The following is a 19299-nucleotide window of genomic DNA, read 5'->3' as shown; positions in this document are numbered from 1 at the left end:
TTGAAACTAGTGTTTTGGATTACACCCATCTCTGTTTAGTATAGCTAAATATTCACCTGATAACTGATGAGTATTCTGAGCTTGTCACCAAACTGTATTAAACTGAATCCTTCAACCTTGCATGTGAGGAGGAGGGAATCAGAGTCTACATTTTTGCTTTTTTCCCCCCTGTATTGTGTCTTTGTGCATATAGTCCACTCTGGTGCAGAAGGGGTTAAAGCAAGCCAAAGAGGCTGCACAGAGCCCCAGCCAATCCTGGAAGGGCTTATTGGGAGCCAATCAAGTAGAGGCTTGAAAGCAGCCTATCAGGGCCAGGCTGCACCCTATAAGAAGGCTGCAGGGCTATGAAGAATGGAGTCTGTTCCTGGTGGGCAAAGGAGAAGAACTGGTTCTTAGAGAAGCACCTAAGACAGAGTAGAACAGAGGCTGGGAGAGATCTAGGTTGATGACTGTCAGACTGGGGCCCTGACTCAAAGGGGCAGAGAAGGTGCTGGGGTTATGGAGAAGTGGCCCAGGGAAGTAGACAGTAGAGGAGAGCTGGAGGAGGGCAGTAAGTGGCTGCCGCTAGAGGGTCACTGGGTCAGGGCCCGGAGTAGCAGGTGGGTCTGGCACCCTCCCCCCGCACTTGCCAGTGATGAGTGACTAAGCCAGACTGCAGTTTGCCCTTGGAGGAAGGGGCTAGACTGAGGACTGCAATGAGCTACTGAAGTGAGTAATAGAACTAGAAGCTGCTGGTCCCCTGGAAAGCGGGGAGAGCCAGCAGAGCGGGCACAGCTGGAAGGCAATGTCCAGAAGCCGAGGTCGTGGTCTGGGAGTGACTTGGATGTGACTGTGAGGATGATGGGGAGAGTAACAGTGGATGAGACACCACTAGCAAAAGCGCACTGCTGAAAGAGCTAATTCCCAAACCAACCGGCAGGAGGTGCTGCTGTGGTGAATCTGTGCCCTGTTACAGTGCAACATATGCTGAATATGTCATTAACTTTCTGTGATGAACAGTAGTGCTTGTCTCATTCAGATTTATTAATTACATCATTTTTGTTATACAGCCATCTACTTTATTGCCATAAAGTTATACTTTGAACAACAGGTTCAAATAATTGCATTTGTTGTTCAAAAACAATAGCATATAGCAAGAAGGGAAGCACTCTGTTTTGACCAATTTTATGTACTAAATCTTTTTATTAATACATGCTTAAAATAATAAAACTTGCTTGTACAGAACAGTAGACAAACCATCCATGCTGAAGTTAAAGGGCTCAGGCCAGGAAAAAAGCACATGAGTCTGGAAAGAGAAAGCTGCATGTGATAAGTTCCTCCGTGATTCCCGTTAGGTTCTGCCCAGCAAGCTTTCTGTGTATTACAGCAAAGTAAGAACTGGGGCAGCTGGCATGCACCATGCATTCTTCAGAAAAACAGTGCCCAAAATTGTTTTGTTGGCTTGTGTGTATACAGTAAGTGAGCCAGAATTTCTCTCCAAGAGGAGTGTTGTCTCATTTACTTTAAAACTGGAAGGTGTGTGGAAAACACAGTAGAAAACTGCAGTAGGAGGAAGATTGTGCATCATGGTTGAAGTAATTGAATGACCACCTGGAGATCTGAATTTGTTCTAGCATAAGCTTGCCCACGAAAGCTTATGCTCAAATAAACTTGTTAGCCTCTTAGGTGCCACAAGTACTCCTGTTCTTTTTGCGGATACAGACTAACACGGCTGCTACTCTGAAACCTGAATTTGTTCTCTGCCTTTTCCACAGAGTTCCTATGTGACGCTGGACAAGTCATTTCCACTAAAACTTTTCACAGGTGACTACTAAGTGCGTGTTCTGTATTTTTGTGGGTGCCCAACTTGAGCCTGTTTGGCAGAAGTGCTGAGCACTCGCAACTGCAACTGAAGTCAATTGGGAGCTGTCGATGTTCAGCACTCCTCGCAGTAAGATAAGGCAATGCAGTCTGAAGAATGAGTGCAGATCTCGGGGTCAGGAAGTCCCAGAGTCTAATGTTAGCTATTACTGATTCACTGTGTGGCCTCAGCAAGTCTTTGTCTCTGTTCCTCCATCAGTAAAATGGGGATAATGTTCTCTTCTCTTGTAGTGGAAATAAATTCATTAATGCTTGTGAGACACTCAGACACTACAATGAGTGACCTAGAAAAGATGTGGAAGCAGTGATTAATCCTGTGTTGACTGGGGATTTTGGATGGTGTGCAGTAAATAAGGCAGGGACCACTAACTGAACAATAATGGAAATATTGAACAGTTGCCTCATTCCCTAAGCACTGTCTATCCTGTGCACTGAATGAGGCAGAGTTCCTCTGGAAAAAAAATACACAATCATATAATTAAAGACTGCATCAAATACCTGCTTAGAAGGGGGCAGATCTTTGATTCCATAGGCAAATTATATTCTGGCATTTCCTAACTCACGAGTGCTTGACTCTGCAATCTAAATGTTCTTTTAATATAGTTTTTTGTACATTCTATTAGTAATCTTCCCCTTACACAGCAAACCACAAAACCGCAACTTAATATCCTTTCTTTAAAAACAGTGTTTGGGAATTCTCACAGTCTCTTGGGGCTTACAGGAAGGGAAGGAAGTTTCATACAGCTATGTTTATAACTTCCTCTTAGGGGGAGGAAGTGATTTAAAAAAAAAAAAAAAAAAAGACCTGAAGACAATCTCTCCAAATATCCATAGTTTTAAAGGAAATGTGGCAAGTGAAAAGTTTCTATAAACTTTTCAACCTCTATTTGGTTTTTAAATGTATACAGTTCCCTTGTGACAGGTTTTTATGCCTTTCCAGGCCTTGGCGGAGTGAGGGTTTTCATTGAGAAGAAAAATCATAAATGCCTGTCCCCATGCAAGCACATCTCAGGAAACCTACCTGGGAAGGAAGTATGGATTTCCATAGGGGTAAGCTGTCATCTCCCCACCCCAGCTCATTAGAGGCAGGATGTATCCTCTGGAATCTCATCTAATGAGTATTATAGCAGTCCATGCTTGTGAAAAGGAGGAAAGGCTTCTGACAGATTCAAACTTTGGCTACAGAGAGCCACTCTTTTATTCATTTAGGAAGTGGGCTGAAGGAAGCCTTTCAAATTCAGATTTCTGGTAAGGATTATTTTCTTTGGCTGGGCACTGTGGAAGTCAGCTAGTACACACCGAAATTTCAAGATTTAGGATTCTTGATTTCTTGCCTGAACTTGGCCTGCTACTCTTCTGCTCTAAGTGTTAGAAGAAGGTAGGCCTTTAAAAGTGCAATAAATTGACAAGACCTCTGCAGCTTTTCATTTAATTATACAGTGCGTGCATAAAGAATGAATATTATATTGGATGCTATAATAGACCATTAGACTTCTCAGATCAAACCTATTAAAATGTGATACTTTATTATTCTCGTTGTAATAGACAAGGTCTTTGATTAAAGGACATCTGCTGGGCTTTGAGGATTGGCAAGCTAACAATGATGGTGGAGCTCCACTGATGTAGAGCTTAATTAAGCACTCTTCTCAGCATAAACGCCTACTTATGTCAATTGGAGTTTTGCCTAAGGAATGAATACAGATTTGGGCCTTAGTTTCTTACAAAAAATTGCCATCAGCTGTGTATTTGTGGGGAGGGAAATACACCCTGTCTTGCATTGTCTTTGGTTTTACTACCCATCTAGGTTCCCAAGTTTTCTGTACATTTGGGTCTTTGATCCATCAGGGTGGTCCCAGCTGGACCCTTTGTTTCACTCTTGACTCTGCAGTGGTAGAGAAACAGACATGGAAAGGTGAAAGAACACATGCAGCTGATCTTGGTAATGTATCTGACCTATCTGCTGGGTTTTAAAGGAAGGAAGCAGTGGCACTCTGGCAGGAGAGTGACCAGGGGGTTAAGGGAAGGGTAATATCTATAGTTCTGCTTAAACTTTAGAAAGGAGCGGGAGGGTTGTTTTAAAATAATAAAGAGGGAAGGGTGTTTGTTAGGCCTGTTACACAGCTGAAAAGGAAAGGCTTTTCTGATGTAGGATGTACAGGGAGGGATGTATAGTTTTCTTTGTTTAGCAGTAACTGTTTCTATCTAGTGGTGTTAGCAGTCAACTTTCTGACACAAAGTTCGTTATTTTATGAAATACAGTACACACAATATTAACCCATATCCTTACAGTCTAAATGACTTGACCAAAGATGGCTAGTTTAGTAGAGGCAAGGTTAATTGGAATTAGGACACAGACCATGTACAGTACGTATGCCAAGATAGCCCTCTACTGTAGAAGTAGGCATCACACACAGACTGTTTTTCTGCCAATGTAGGAAAACCACTTCCCTAGACAATGTTTGCTATGCTGACAGAAGCTCTCTTCGGTCTGCATAGCTGCATCTACACTGGGGGCTTCGTCAGCAGAGCAATGATGATCAAGGGTGTAGTTTTTCACACCTCTGACCAACATAGCTACAAAGGAGTACGTTTTAAATGTAGAACAAGACTCATTCTTTGTTTTGCTGTCATCTTACTATGTAACTTTGAGCAAATCACTTCTTCATGCGTCCATTGGTCCACCTGTATTTTAAAAAACGTACAGTAGTACTTTTATCCAAGATGTTGTGAAACTTGATTTATAAACAGAGTTCATATAATCTCAAGTAAGACACTCAGTATTCTTAATTTCTCCCCAGTAAATTTTTTCCTCATCTACTAAATGAGTGTAAACATGTAAAGGTATTAAAAATTCACTTGCAAAGCAGACTAATAGCTCTTATTTGAAAAGATTTTTCATTTATTTCAAACCCCTATTTCCATGAATGTCGTCTTTGCTGGAGATAGCTGACAGTGTATCAGAACAATTAAAATATTGCTTATAATTAGTTTACATTATTTTCAAATGCAAAGTGTGAGTGCTTGAATCTTAGTCATTGGAGAAAACTCCGCAGTCTTGTTAATCAGGTTTGGCAGATCACTTGACTTTCCAGTTATGTGCCTCTCATTCTTGAAAAATCAGGCAAATGACAGAATTGCTAATTATTATAAGCTTAAGGGCAAATCTACACTTAAAATCCTGCTGCTGTAGCACTTCAGTGAAAATACTACCATGCCGATGGGGGAGCTTCTACCATTAGCATAGTTAATCCACCTCCACAAGAGGCAGTACCTGTGTCGATGGTGCTGCCTACACCAGGGGTTAGGTTGGTATAATTGCGTCGCTCGGGGTGTGGATTTTTCACATCCCTGAGTGATGTAGTTATACCAATGTAAGTTTGTAGTGTAGACCTGGCCTAGCTTGAATTTATTTATTTTTATTGATTGAGTGCTACTTAACTCACATTGGAAATATGATTACAAATGAAGAATACTTTTGCATGTCTGAAGCAATCTTTTTACTAGGTGTACTGACCACTAAGGAACTTAGCCATTTCTAGCTTTTTCATTTCAATGGTGGCCATTATGTTTAGAGTACAGAATTTAAGATTGATTGAGGTGGGTAAGGTAATATCTTTTATTGGACCAACTTTTGTTGGTGAAAGAGACAATCTTTCAGGATACACAGAGCAATTCTTCATGTCTGTGTAAGTTATTCAGACTTGGTGTACACTGGCAAATTAGGTCAGTTTAACAACCTTAGACAGCAATGTGAAAAAATCATATCTATGAGTGGAATAGTTAAGCTGACCTAAGTCCCCATGTAGATAGCATTAGGTCGATGGAAGAATTCTTCCGTCGACCTAGCTACTACCTCTCAGGGAGGTGGATTAACTATGCTGTGATAAATGAGGGAGGGGGATAGCTCCCTTTTGTGAACACTCAGCCTGCCAGTTAGCTATAGAATCCCTCTTGATAGCTGTTCTCTACTTGCTTTACCTGTAAAGAGTTAAAAAGTCTGACTGCATGTATAGGTAAAGGGAAGTGAGTGGGCACCTGGCCAAAAGAGCCAATGGGAAGGATAGAACTTTTTAAAATTGAAACAAGACTCCCCTTTTGCTGTCTGTTCTCCGGAGAGAGGAGATGCAGAGCAGGAACAGAGCTGAACTATGCTGTAGGAAGCTTTAAAAAACAGTATGAAAAATCATCAGATTATACTTCAAACCTACTTATCTGAAACCCCAGATATGTAAGTAGATCAGGGAATGTCTAGGAAGATGCGATTAGGTTTATTTCTTTTATTTCTGTAAGGCTTGTGAACTCCTCTGTGCTAACCCCAGGTGCTTTTGTTTTGCTTGTAACCTTTAAGTTGAACCTCAAGAGAGCTATCTTGATGCTTAATTTTTGTAATTTTTTTAAGATCTAGCAAAAAGCCTAAGTTCCAGATGTATTTTCTTTCTTTTTTGTTTTTTATAAAATATACATTTTTTTAAGAACAGGACTGGATTTTTGTGTCCCAACAAGGTTTGTGCATATGTTTAATTAGCTGGTGGTAACAGCTGATTTCCTTTGTTTTTCTTTCTCAGCTCTTCCGGGGGGTGAGGGGGTGTGTGTGAAAGGACTTGAGGGTACCCCCACAGGAAGGAATTCCCAAGTGTGCCTTTCTGGGATCTCAAAAGGGTTTTGGGGTTTTTTGCGTTTGGGTGGTGGCAGCATCTACCCATCCAAGATCAGAGAGAAGCTGTAACCTTGGGAATTTAATACAAGTCTGGAGTGGTCAATATTAATTTTTAGAATCCTTGCAGGCCCCCACCTTCTGCACTCAAAGTGCCAGAGTGGGGAATCAGTCTTGACCTATGCTGTTGGAAGAATCCCTCCTATCAGTGTAGGTAGAGTCTACACTGTGCTGCTGTAGTGTTCTATGTGTAGACAAGCTCTCAGAATGTCAGTTAGGGCAGGTCTACACTACAGTGGGGATCGATGCTCTGAGATCGATCCACCAGTGGTTGATTTAACGCGTCTACTAAAGACCAGCCAAATCGACTGCAGATCGCTCTCCAGTTGACCCCTGCACTCTACTTCCGATGAGAAGAATAAGGTAAGTCAGTGGGAGATTTTCTCCTGTCAACCCCCACGCAGTAACTCTACTCTAGCTACTTCATCGACTTCAGCTATGTTACTCACATTATTCACATAGCTGGAGTTGCGTAGCATAGGTCGACTTATCTAGTGTACTTAGTGTAGACATCGCCCTAAATACAAGGTGGAACAGATTGTTAAGCATAAGGAGTTACCTCTTGATGTAAGAGACCATTCAAGATGAAGTTGGCAATTAACACCTCTGCAGTCATAGCACAAAAGAGGATTAGTGGGTTACAGATTGCTGTAATGAGATGTAAATCCAGTGTCACTATTCACACCAGGATTTTTAGTATCTAGCACAATTATGAATTTAAGCTCCCACGCTCATTTTTGGGAGGTGTTGTGCCATTTTCCCTTGAGGATGAGGACTGAGAAGCCAAACATGGAGCGATGACTGTGTCCCAGGTGAGAAGGTGTTTTTATCTTTTTCTCATGTGTCTGTGAAAGCTCATTTGAGAAGCTAGGGATTGTCTGGCTTTAGCAGCCGAACGGGAGCAGCTGACACACTGGGTGAGGTTGCGGGGAGGGGAGAGAAAGCAGGCTGAGGCGAGGCAAGGTTCTGGGCCCTTCTCAGCTGCTGCCAGGGCACCTCCCCAGAGCAGTGTCATGTCATTGCTGCTTCCTACCCCTGCTGAGCCAAGCCTTGGAGCCAGCAGAAGCCATGTTTACACTGCAAAATTTGGCTTAACTTACACCAGCCTGTGGCCACCAGAGTTATTGTGTGTGCACATGTGGCTCCTCATACTAATGGGGCACATCGTAACCAGGAGCGCTTGTCCTGCTTGTATTGTCAGCGTGGGGCATTGCGGGATGGGTCCAGAAGGCTAGTAAACAGTCAACATAAGCAATGTCTGTATTGACACTGCATCAACTCAATAATGTAGAGTGTGACTCAAGGCTGCTCAGGAGGGTGGTGTTACTGAACCACCGGAGCCAGGCTCTTCCGTTGGCATTGGGCAGAAGACAACTTTAAGTGAGGACACTTCCACAGCTAGGTCAAGGTGGGGCAGCTTATATCGACCAGGCCAGGGCAGCGAGGGGTGGGGACCAAGGAGCCCATCCTGAGGGGGAAGAGAGCAGGTCCAAAGAGCACGGGCACACCTCCTGGGATGCCGCCTGCTGCTGCTCCTCCACCCCTTCCACGCAGCCTCTTAAAGGGCCAGCGCCCGCTCGCCTCGGCTGCGTTGCGGGGGAGGGGCTCCCCCGGAAATGCCTGACCCCTGACACAGGCCTGGGGAGAGGCGAGAGGGAAAGATGAGCGGGCCGCGGCAGGAACAGGCGATGGGAGACGGAGGGGGCGCGCGAAGAGGCGGCGGTCTGTGATTGGTCGGGGGTAGGTGGGGTGAGCGGTGCTGTTCTCGCGGCAGGGGGGGAACTGGGGCGCCGAGGCCGCGCTGCATGGTGGGAGCCGTAGGCAAAGGCTGCTTGCCCTGCATCTTCCATCGTGCTACGCGCACAGAAGGCGGAAAGAGGAGGGTGGCGCGGGGCATGCTGGGAGCTGTAGGTAGGGAACGGCTTCTCGGCGCCTAACAGACTGCGGCTCCCATCGTTCCTTGCGCGGGACCCCGGGGCTGGGGCGGAGAGGGTAGCGCTGCGGCAGGGGCGATCGAGGCGGGCGGACTCGACGCTGAGCCTCCCTCTCTACCTCCCCGTCGTGTGGCGCGCTAGAGCGGCAGCGGCTCCCCGGGGAAGGCAGCCATCTTGTGCTGGTGGGAGCCCAGTGAGGCACCCTGCGCCCCGGCCACGAAGGTGGAGTGCGCGCCTCTCCTCTCAGCTGGGCCCTGTCTTTGCCCGCTTCCTTCGTCTCAGGGCCCCGCCGCGGCAGAGTAGCCTCTGAATGTAGGGAGGACCCGCCTCGAGAGAGCAGCTTCCCCTCCGCCGCTACCCCCCTCCCACAGGGCTGCCGCCGCACCCGTCTCGAGCCAGATACGCCCCGCTCTGTCGGTGCTGCGAGCAGGAGCACACCCCTCTTCCTCCATAGCCCCTTCACCTATAGCCTACGTAGGTGCTGCCGCCGCTCCAACAGCAAACGAGAGCAGCCCCACAGACAGGGAAGCCGTGTCCACCCCGGCAGGACTTGCACTGTCCTAGAACTGATGCCACCATCCCCTTGAGGAGGCGGGTCCTCCTAACAGAGCCCTGCCCGGACCCCAAAGGCCAGGGCCTTAGCTATCTGCTCTACCCAGCCTAACTTAGGGAGGAGATATCTCTTCCCACCCCCACGCTTGTGCCTCTTCCGTGAACTAGACAAACCGATCAGGTGCTGCTGTTGCTGCTATCCCAGACCTCGAGGAGACGCCCACTGACTGAACTGCTGCTCTCTACCACCCACGAGCCCGACGTCCCAGATCAGGAGATAGAGACCCAGCCCTTACAAGCTACTGACTCTTCCCGTCCCATCAGGAGACAGAGAGAAAGAGACCCATCCAGAGGTGCTGCTCCTGCTCCTCGCACCCGCCGATATCAGGAAAGAAAGCTACACAGAGCTGCTACAACTGCAAAGACATGAAGATCAAGGATGCCAAGAAACCATGTAAGCCTGGGTGTAATTTTGGTTTAGGAAGGAAGAGGCATTTATTTTCCATTTGCGGGTGGGTTGGAAAAACTGGTGTAAAATCGGGCTCCCTTTCTTCAAATTGATCTGGCTTATAAGTACGGACGTTTTCTGTTTTATGTTAATCTCTCCAGCTCTTGGCTGGCTGTTCTAGAAGATCAGCTGAGCTCTGAAATCATGTTTCTTTAGCAACCAGAGTTAATACTGTTTTTAAATATATGGGAGGCCCCTGTGATGGGAGCTACATAAGTAATTGAATAATAATAATATTTCTGATGGGAGGTCTTTTTACAGGTGGAAGAAAGGACAGGCATTCTGTTTTGAGGGGCATGAGACTTTATTCTGTTAATAACCTGGAGGGTTCATCAGTGTATCCAAGTTGTTAAGCAGTTGCATGTCAGTGGCCAGTCAATTACTTGGATATTCTTGTGCCTTAAAAAGCTTCTTGAAGATAGGGTGGGGGAACACAGAAGGGGGACCATATTTTTAAAAATAAATCAGTGTTACAAGGTGACTTTTGCTTTTTTAAGTACTCTTTTCACAATTGTAGTACTAATGATATTTCTTACTACTATTCATTAGTGTTTATCCTGTGGTAGCACCTAGAGGCCACAATTGGGGATAAAACCCCTTGTTATGCTAGGTACTAAACACCCATGCTATAGAATAGATAGTCTTTTCCTCAGAGAACTTTAAGACTTTTGGGTAGCACTCAGAGCGTATTAACTTATGAGGTGTAGGTGAGTAGTAGTATTCCAATGTTACAAATGAACAACTGAGGTACAGAGAGATTGCCCAGGGTCACTAAGAAGGTCTCTGAGCTGGAAGGAGAGCCCACCTATTTTGAGTCCCTTTCTAGAGATTATCCTTTTTCTGTTGGTCAAATTTAAGGAATATCACAGGCTGAAATGTACTACTTAAAACTAACACAGTTAAAGTCTGCAAACCCAAACAGCCTCACCTTTTCCTGTTTGTGACGTTCATTCATTTATTTAAAGTTGCCGTCTTATGTGGGTGGCTTTTTCCCCCCTAGAAAAGCTTAATGGTTGAAAAATTATATAGAAAATGTCAACATGCTACTTCTTTAACAGCCATGTGATAAAATGCCATTGATTGTGCACATCATGTAAGAAATATTAGTAATGCTGTCAAAAGGGTTATAAACATAAAATTGATTTAAGTTAAGAAAAATATTTTTCTTAATCTTTTTCTAGTGTATAAAATAAATGTTAGGACCCCATATTGTAGAGTGTTGAAAACCCTGAACTCATGTTAACTTCAGTGAAAACTGAGGTTGCTGAGTACACTGCAGAATTGTTCTCAAGTGAACAGTGCATTTGTACTGATCTTAGAAAATGTCTTCTGAAGAGAGCATTTTCTTCCAATACTGTCTCCAAACAGTTTTAGGGGGTGCTGTCAGAAAGTCTCTATGGTAATGGGCTATACATCTACAATAGATCAATATTTTAAAACAGTGCTAGTCTGATTGCACATAACTGGTAGGAACTGTAAATTTCAGTAGCATCTCTGAGTTGCACAGGTGCTGTAGGGGATCATCAGTGACACCGTTAAGACTTGTCACTAAAAACTGAAACTATTTGAACATGAGAATTAACAGTTTTAGGTCTCTAACTTCAAAGCTTCATACATATTTAATCAATTAATTTTAAGTTTGGCCTGAAGATACTCTTCATTTTATAACCAATAACTAGTGAATTTATTCACTCTCATGGCCAAAAGGGAAAAAACATAGTGACAATCTAAGCTGTTAATTTTTTTCCTCATCAAACAAATATATAAGGTATCCTAAAAAAATGTACATATACAATGTGTCACTTTAGTTGCTGATACCTGAACAGGCAACAATAGTTTGTTTTTTAAAGTGGACATTGGAACCATTTTGCAACCCTTGATCATAGGTGTTCCATTGACTTCGGTGGAATAACTCATATTAGGTGTAAGGAGAAGGTACATGAATAAGGTCTTGAGAATTGGGCCAATAATATCAGATTTCTACAAATTTATAGCTAGACAGTAAGTATCAGTGTTCAGTAAATATTTGGAGAGGGCAGGGAATCTGTCAATACATAGCTATGACAGGTTTCAGAGTAACAGCCGTGTTAGTCTGTATTCGCAAAAAGAAAAGGAGTACTTGTGGCACCTTAGAGACTAACCAATTTATTTGAGCATGAGCTTTCGTGAGCTACAGCTCACTTCATCGGATGCATACTGTGGAAACTGCAGAAGATATTATATACACAGAGACATGGTATACAAAAACATGCACTAATTGTAATTGAATGATTATGGATGATTTCACTATAGGGCAGAGTTAGGCACCCAAACAACCTTAACATGTTTGGATTTCATAAACTGCACATTTCCCTACCTTAAGTTTAATCTCAACTTTGTATTTTCTGTATTTGCATTCTTGTTTGGGGAATAATTACAAGGTCCATATAACTTTTTTTTTATCCTTCAAGTAATATTATGTATTCTCTCTTTTAATTCCAAATTAATTTTGTATTTTTAATCACAGGTTTCTGGTACCAGGTACGGTGTTTTTATTTATCTTGTGGTGGCATCTGTAAGTCTGAGTCAGGTTGTGGCTCTTGTGTGCTAGGCACTGCCTGAACATAACAAAACAGTCTCTGCCCCAGAGAGCTCACAATCTAAAAGACAAGTTATAAACTGGCTGAAATAAGGAGTGAGGGAGGATACCATGACAGTAGTAATATATTTTAGTTTGGATTAGTTATATCTATAACTTGTAGATATACTAAGACTAAAGAATTAACAGTAGTTATAACTTGGTATCTGCCTAGCTGTTGCTAGATGACAACTTTTCTTTACCACAGCAGAGGTGACTTTTGGAGGCATTTGAAAGAAAGGATGGTAGTTGCTTTACAGATTTTGACAGTTTTTCTAATTCCGATGGGGCAGTCTGAGAGGGCATGTGAAGGTGTTCGTGGGGAACATACAACACAAGTCACTTCTGTAAATTATTGGTTGAAAGATTTTCCTCTGCCTGATGTTACTAAGACAACTGCATCATGACATTTAGTCACAACTGATTTCTCATTTGACTGAGAAGCTTGTAATGAATGGAAAGGGGCTTCTTTTCTTTATGTAAGAAGAAAGTATTTCTTGGTAGCAGTCATGAGTGCATTCTGTTTAATCACAAAACCAGAGGGGAAGTAATTTAAGAGCCGGAAAGATAAAGTTCTTGGAAAGACTGAAGAAATAGATTTTTGTAGACGATAAATGGTGTGTGACGTTAAACTGTCATCCATTTTCTGTTTTACAGGCTTAACTGTGATTATTGTAGACAAGTTTCAGGTTAATAATTTTCCTGACACTGAACTGTCTTTTATAGGTGCTCGATTTTAAACTCTGAACTGAAAGACTACCTTCCAACACTCAGCTGGAGGGGATAGCATCTGACACACCTACTAGTCAAAGGTCTTATTTGTGAGGAGGGTTGTTTACAACTCCAAATGTGGCAAGTTTGGGGACACCTACAGCAAAAAATAAGTGTTAGAGAACTGCTGAAATAACATGTGATAAAATTTGCAGTGTTTAAGAACTTCAGGTTAATTCTTACACTAATGTAATGTGCATAACATTTATATTAGATACAAATTTTGCTACCAAACCATACCGTTGATGCAACTTGATTTAGAACTCAAATTCTGTGTCAGGTAGTTTTCATATACACGTGGACACTTGTTTACATTCTGTTGGGAGAGAAAGGAGGTCAAAAAGTTCAATATGTATGCTTTATTACTGTTTTTTCTACCATGTGACTCAGAGTTAATTCAGATCTGTGTGTTTCCAACTACTTTCTCAAGAGTATTTCTTCCAATTCATCTTTTTCCGCCAACAGTTAGATTATGTATATAAATTGTACTATTGATATTTTCCTAAAACTTAACCTGTAAATAATCAAGAGTTTAAAAATGGGTGAAAAACTAATTATGGTCTACTAGCTGATTAAACTGAAGTATATGCTTATGCATCTGCTTTAGTGCAGTCTGGTTAGGAATAAGATTTGGATTAGTTTTGATTACAAACAAAACCTATTTTCTAGCACAGATCTTATTAGGTAGTCATATTTTAGAGATGAGTTAAATGATTAGATTATGTGATATTGTACAGATGTTTTGTAAAGTGTTCTTGCATTGTTGGCAAATTGAAATTAAGATTTTCATGCTGTTGCATTAAATTTGCATTTTCATGTTTAAAGTGTTGGTGCTGTATATGTCTGAGGCAATACCTAAACTATCATTCCCTGATATTTGCAAGTTTCCTTTCTTCTAACACTCACCTTTCTTTGTGGGAGAGACCTTAACTTGAGCATTGCCTGCTTTCAAATGAAGTCCAACACCCAAGAATGTTACAGAAGTAGAAGGCATTGTTTTGCAGCAGCTCTGTGCAGTCAGTCTTCGAGACCTAATCTCATGGGCTAAGAAAAGCTTGCTTCCTCTTTCTTTTTTTCTTTTTTTTTTTCCTGTCAACTGCTTCCAAGTGTGTTGGGCCCTTGTAAGTTGGGGAGACACCTTGGAAGGACAAGTACAAGGTATATATTCTGTGAGGACAACAGCTGAAATCTGTAGCTCATTTCCAAATGGCTCAGGGGAAGAACAGAGAAATCAGAAAAGGCAAGAATTTTCTCCTCCTCTCCTTCCCCCCCCCCCCCCACCCCCCGGACCACCACGAGATCTTAGGAGCTCTCCCCAGCCAGGCATAGTTCTACAAGCATTACACTTCTAGCATGGTGTTGAGGGGTTATTCTCAGTCAACTCAGTTTTTCCTTGGTCTTGAGATCATACTGCCATCAGTATGTCCCTAGCCCATTCATCCAAAGAAAGTAACAGCCCATGCAGAATATGAAAATGGCACTCATAGAATGCCATTGTATGTCCCAAGTCCAAAGTACTGTACATGCTGTATCAAACCACTATCAAAGGCAAGAAGGCCTCAGTTAACTCCCTTGATGAGTCAGGTGGATGATAAGGTGAAAAGAAAATCTCCATTTCAGAGCATGCCCCGTTTCAGAGATGCATCAACATCTTACATAGAGAGGTCATAGACCTTGTATAAGGAAATACACAAACTAGATGTGAAATCCTCAGCCAGTGTCACAACTGATCAGAAGGTGGTGATGCAAGAAGGAAGTAGTGCCTCGAGCTTGAGCAAACTGTGTCATCAGGCCCTATGCTACCAGCACTCCTAGCTATCTTCGAGACACCACTGACTTCCTGAGGAAACTATGATCCATCGGTGATCTTCCACAAAACACCATCCTGGCCACTATGGATGTAGAAGCCCTCTACACCAACATTCCACACAAAGATGGACTACAAGCTATCAGGAACAGTATCCCCGATAATGTCACGGCAAACTTGGTGGCTGACCTTTGTGACTTTGTCCTCACCCATAACTATTTCACATTTGGGGACAATATATACCTTCACATTTGGGGACAATATATACCTTCAAGTCAGCGGAATTGCTCTGGGTACCCACATGGGGCCCCACAGTATGTCAACATTACAACGCTTCCTCAGCTCTCGTCCCCTAATGCCCCTACTCTACTTGCACGACATTGATGACATCATCATCATCTGGACCCATGGAAAAGAAGCCCTTGAGGAATTCCACCATGATTTCAACAATTTCCATCCCACCGTCAACCTCAGCCTAGACCAGTCCACACAAGCGGTCCATTTCCTGGACACTACTGTACTAATAAGCAATGGTCACATAAACACCACCCTATACCAGAAACCTACTGACCGCTATACTTACCTACATGCCTCCAGCTTCCGTGCAGGACACACCACACGATCCACTGTCTACAGCCAAGCTCTGCGATACCACCGCATTTGCTCCAGTCCCTCAGACAGAGACAAACACCTACAAGATCTCTGTCCAGCGTTCTTAAAACTACAGTACCCACCTGCTGAAGTGAAAAAACAGATTGACAGAGCCAGAATAGTACCCAGAAGTCACCTACTACAGGACAGGCCCAACAAAGAAAGTAACAGAACGCCACTAGCCGTCACCTTCAGTCCCCAACTAAAACCTCTCCAGCGCATTATCAAGGATCTACAACCTATCCTGAAAAATGATCCCTCCCTCTCACAGATCTTGGGAAACAGACAAGTCCTCGCTTACAGACAGCCCCCCAACCTGAAGCAAATACTCTCCAGCAACCACGCACCACACAACAAAAACATTAACCCAGGAACCTATCCTTGCAACAAAGCCTGATGCCAACTCTATCCACGTATTTATTCAAGTGACACCATCATAGGACCTAATCACATTAGTCACCCCATTAGGGGCTTGTTCACCTGCAGATCTACCAATGTTACATATGCCATCATGTGCCAGCAATGCCCCTCTGCCATGTACATTGGCCAAACCAGACAGTCTGTACGCAAAAGAATAAATGGATACAAATCTGACATCAGGAATCATAACATTCAAAAACTGGTGGGAGAACACTTCAACCTCTCTGGCCACTCAGTAACAGATTTAAGGATTGCAGTTTTGCAACAGAAAAGCTTCAAAACCAGGTTCCAATGAGAAATTGCTGAGCTTGAATTAATATGCAAACTAGATACCATTAACTTGGGTTTGAATAGAGACTGGGACTGGCTGGGTCATTACACATATTGAATCTATTACCCTAAGTTAAGTATCCTCACAGCTTCTTGTTAACTGTCTAAATGGGCCGTCTTGATTATCACTACAAAAGTTTTTTTTCTCCTGCTGATAATAGCTCATCTTAATTAATTAGCCTCTCACAGTTTGTATGGCAACTTCCAACTTGTGTGTGTGTATTATCTTCTTACTACATGTTCCGTTCTATGCATCCGATGAAGTGGACTGTAGCCCACGAAAGGTTGTGCTCAAATAAATTTGTTAGTCTCTAAGGTGCCATAAGTACTCCTGTTCTTTTTGTTCTCCTTATGTTAATCTTGCTGATCAGCACCCACGGTGAGTTTCTATGAAGGGGAAATGTATATGTGCTTACCTGTATTTTCTTTCACATAATAAAGATACACATATTGAGCCCACCTTAGGCAACTTCTACTGAGCGAGGGATTCAAGAGTGTGAAAAGATTACAAAGACTTTCTGCTCTGTTACTGCTCTGCACAGAATTTTTTTTTTTTAAACTAGTACAGTAGTATGGAAATTATCTCAACTATTTGGCTTTTCGAGAGTAGGGTTTGTTCTGGTGCTTTTTTTTTTTTTTTTTTTTTTTTTAATGGTCTGGTTCTAGCTCTAGCCTGCTTACAGCTCTAGAGACCCATTGTAGGATTAGCAAACGTGGATAAATTTTCCTATTTTGTCACTGTCAAGGTAACATGAAAAATAACAGCTTGTGCACAGCTGGTTCCTACAGTGCCCTACATATAACCCACTTAGTAAGAAAGTAAAATGCTGAAATTTTTCCTCGGAAAAATTTCATATAAACTAAATTATTATGGTTTATATAGCCAAGAAACCTCTCTGAAAAAGGTTCTCACCTACGTTTCTTAGTTCTAATATAAATAGTGAACTAGTGGCATTTTGCATGTTAAATGCAGCAAAACAACCCTAAAAAGCCTTCCTATGTTAAGGTTGCAACCTTTTCACAAATAAGAAATTTTTCAAATTTCTTTTAAAACCTATTGACCAGAACTATGTGCTCGGGTTCTATCATCTGCTGACATGAGGTAAAAGCAAAGAATCTGATCCTTCTCTAAATTCTCTAATTTAGTGTCAAGAATACCCTCCTTCAAATACTGAGTAGTTACCCCCAAAAGAAAGCTTTATTGGATAACACTAGCATAAAAATATGTTCCAAGTTGAAAAATGGGAAGTTTTTCATCTTGAGCTGGCTTTCTCTGGTTCCCTCAACTTTATGCTTGTGTTTTTGTTTGGGTTTTTTTTTTTTTTTTTTTTGCTTTGTTCCTCTTTTTTTTAATTGGGTATCCGAGAAGCATAAACTTGTTCCTGTAAATCAGATTAAAGTTCCAAAGACTGGTAGGGTGTCTAATTTCATAACTTGTTCCCGTGCCTCTCTCCACAAACATTAAACATTAACAGCTGAAATCAGAAGTATCTACTGTGCAGATGCAGGTGATTCGCTTGTTTGTCACCCAATAATTGTGAAAGAAAGAACATGTCTTAATTACATAATATCTCCATAGACCAGAAAGGATCCTTTGTATTTTATTAAATCCCAATTACATATTTACTGAATGGATTAAAACAACTCCTAAGGACCCTTTCTGATTTATTGGGTAAATAAAATTTCCCCTTTCTAGTCTTCACTTGAGTGAAGTGCTACTGGCTAAAAAAAGAGAAACCTTTTAAAATCTGTAGTAGAGCTGCAAATCAAGCATGCATCTACATGTTAAAATAAAAAAATTCTTCATATATATCTAGTTATATAATTGATCTGAATGGCTTTTTGGGCGGGGAGGTGTTTTCATGTATTAAATCCTGTGTGTGTATTCTACAGATTAGAATTCCTGTGTTCCTGGATCCCTTATTATGCTTGTCTGCTGTCTTCACTATACTGTATTCAGATTGTTGGGCTTTCAGTGTGCCAGTAGTGCTCGCTACCAACCCTTCTGATCCATTGTTTGGGGAGAAAGTTATGGACTCATGAGTCTATGGTTCATAGGCAGTGGTTTGTTTTTTTATTTATTTATTTATTTTGAGATGCCAAAGAACATGGTACCGGATAGGTGAACTGCTAGGTGGAGACAGTTACTAACTAGCAAATTGAAACTTTTTTTTTATTGGCTACCTTAAAGAAATAAGATATTTAAACATTCAGAGCTATTAATACTACAGAAACCATTGCTAGACTAGCACTAAAATTAATTGCAATATACTGAAACATTATCTAGACTTGGTGCTAGCTTTTCTGAGAAAGGTCCAACAAAAATTCAGCTTCCCTGATGAAAATCAGTTGTAGAACATCTGTGTGGGAGGGCAGGGAGTGGGAGGAATCCTTTCTCCCAATGCCCAACAGTTTAAAGGAACTTTCTACTTCCAAGTGCAACTATTGACCCTCATGTAGATAATTACCAGTTTTTTTAAAAAAATAATCTTTGTGTATTTTGGCTGGTTCTCTTCCTGTTTTGTACATACCCTAACATCTGGTAGCGTTCTATGACTATCCATTTCTCCAGATGTACAGCAACTTTTAAGTTCCTTTTCCCTTCCAAGTTTTGCATGGATGTCCATTAAAACATGCCATTAATGATCTTACACATATAAACAGCTTGAGGCAAGCTTTGACTAATTTGCTATAGTATCTATTCAGTTATCTTCCTACCACCACCACTAATAATCTGATACAATTTGGAATTAAATTTTCGACAGGTTGGACATATTCCTTCTTTCTTTTTTTTAATCCTGCAACAGTGTTCAGTGTAAACTGGATCTGAATTGAGTTTAAGAACAAGGGATTGTTGGGAGTAGCTTTGGAAAAATAAGTGGCTAATTGTCCCATTCAGCATGCACTTGGAGAAGTAACTGTCAGATTCCAAGTTTGGTATTCAGAAGGTCCAGCTGGGAAGTCAGATGTTTCTAAAACCAGAAAATTATTTTGATATTTGGTGAGATCTGTGTAAGGGAAGTGAAATTATTGAAGAAAACTGACTTCTCTCCCCTCCACCCCCATACATTCACTCTGTCTCTTTCTTTCTACTTTTGTTTTCTGAGTTTAATAACCTAGCCCCAGTTACAGTAG

The 19299-nt window shown here is 42.0% G+C and overlaps 1 protein-coding gene and 1 long non-coding RNA gene across 4 annotated transcripts in view; both read left to right on the top strand.

Moving 5' to 3' along the window:
- The first annotated feature begins 342 nt into the window (after positions 1–342).
- LOC122461432 lies at positions 343–3085 on the top strand. Its single transcript, XR_006283317.1, has 3 exons — positions 343–708; positions 1755–1803; positions 2801–3085. It is a non-coding gene; the product is annotated as an uncharacterized LOC122461432 (long non-coding RNA).
- Positions 3086–8163: 5078 nt separating this feature from the next.
- Positions 8164–19299, top strand: part of PANK3 (pantothenate kinase 3) — a 31832-nt gene continuing 20696 nt past the window's right edge. Inside the window, exons 1-2 of one of the 3 annotated variants that reach the window (XM_037906271.2) lie at positions 8164–8314; positions 9229–9514. In XM_037906271.2, coding sequence (XP_037762199.1) covers positions 9487–9514 — 28 coding nt within the window. In that variant the 5' untranslated portion in view covers positions 8164–8314; positions 9229–9486. Of the gene's footprint in view, positions 8315–8348; positions 8731–9228; positions 9515–19299 lie in introns of those variants that run through there. The other 2 variants (XM_037906270.2, XM_043521049.1) reach the window with 2 other exon arrangements.

The sequence above is a fragment of the Chelonia mydas genome, chromosome 8 (assembly GCF_015237465.2).
Source record: "Chelonia mydas isolate rCheMyd1 chromosome 8, rCheMyd1.pri.v2, whole genome shotgun sequence".
Classification (NCBI taxonomy): Eukaryota; Metazoa; Chordata; order Testudines; family Cheloniidae; genus Chelonia; species Chelonia mydas.
Note: the sequence above shows the minus strand (reverse complement) of the source record. Positions and strands in the feature narration are given on the sequence as shown.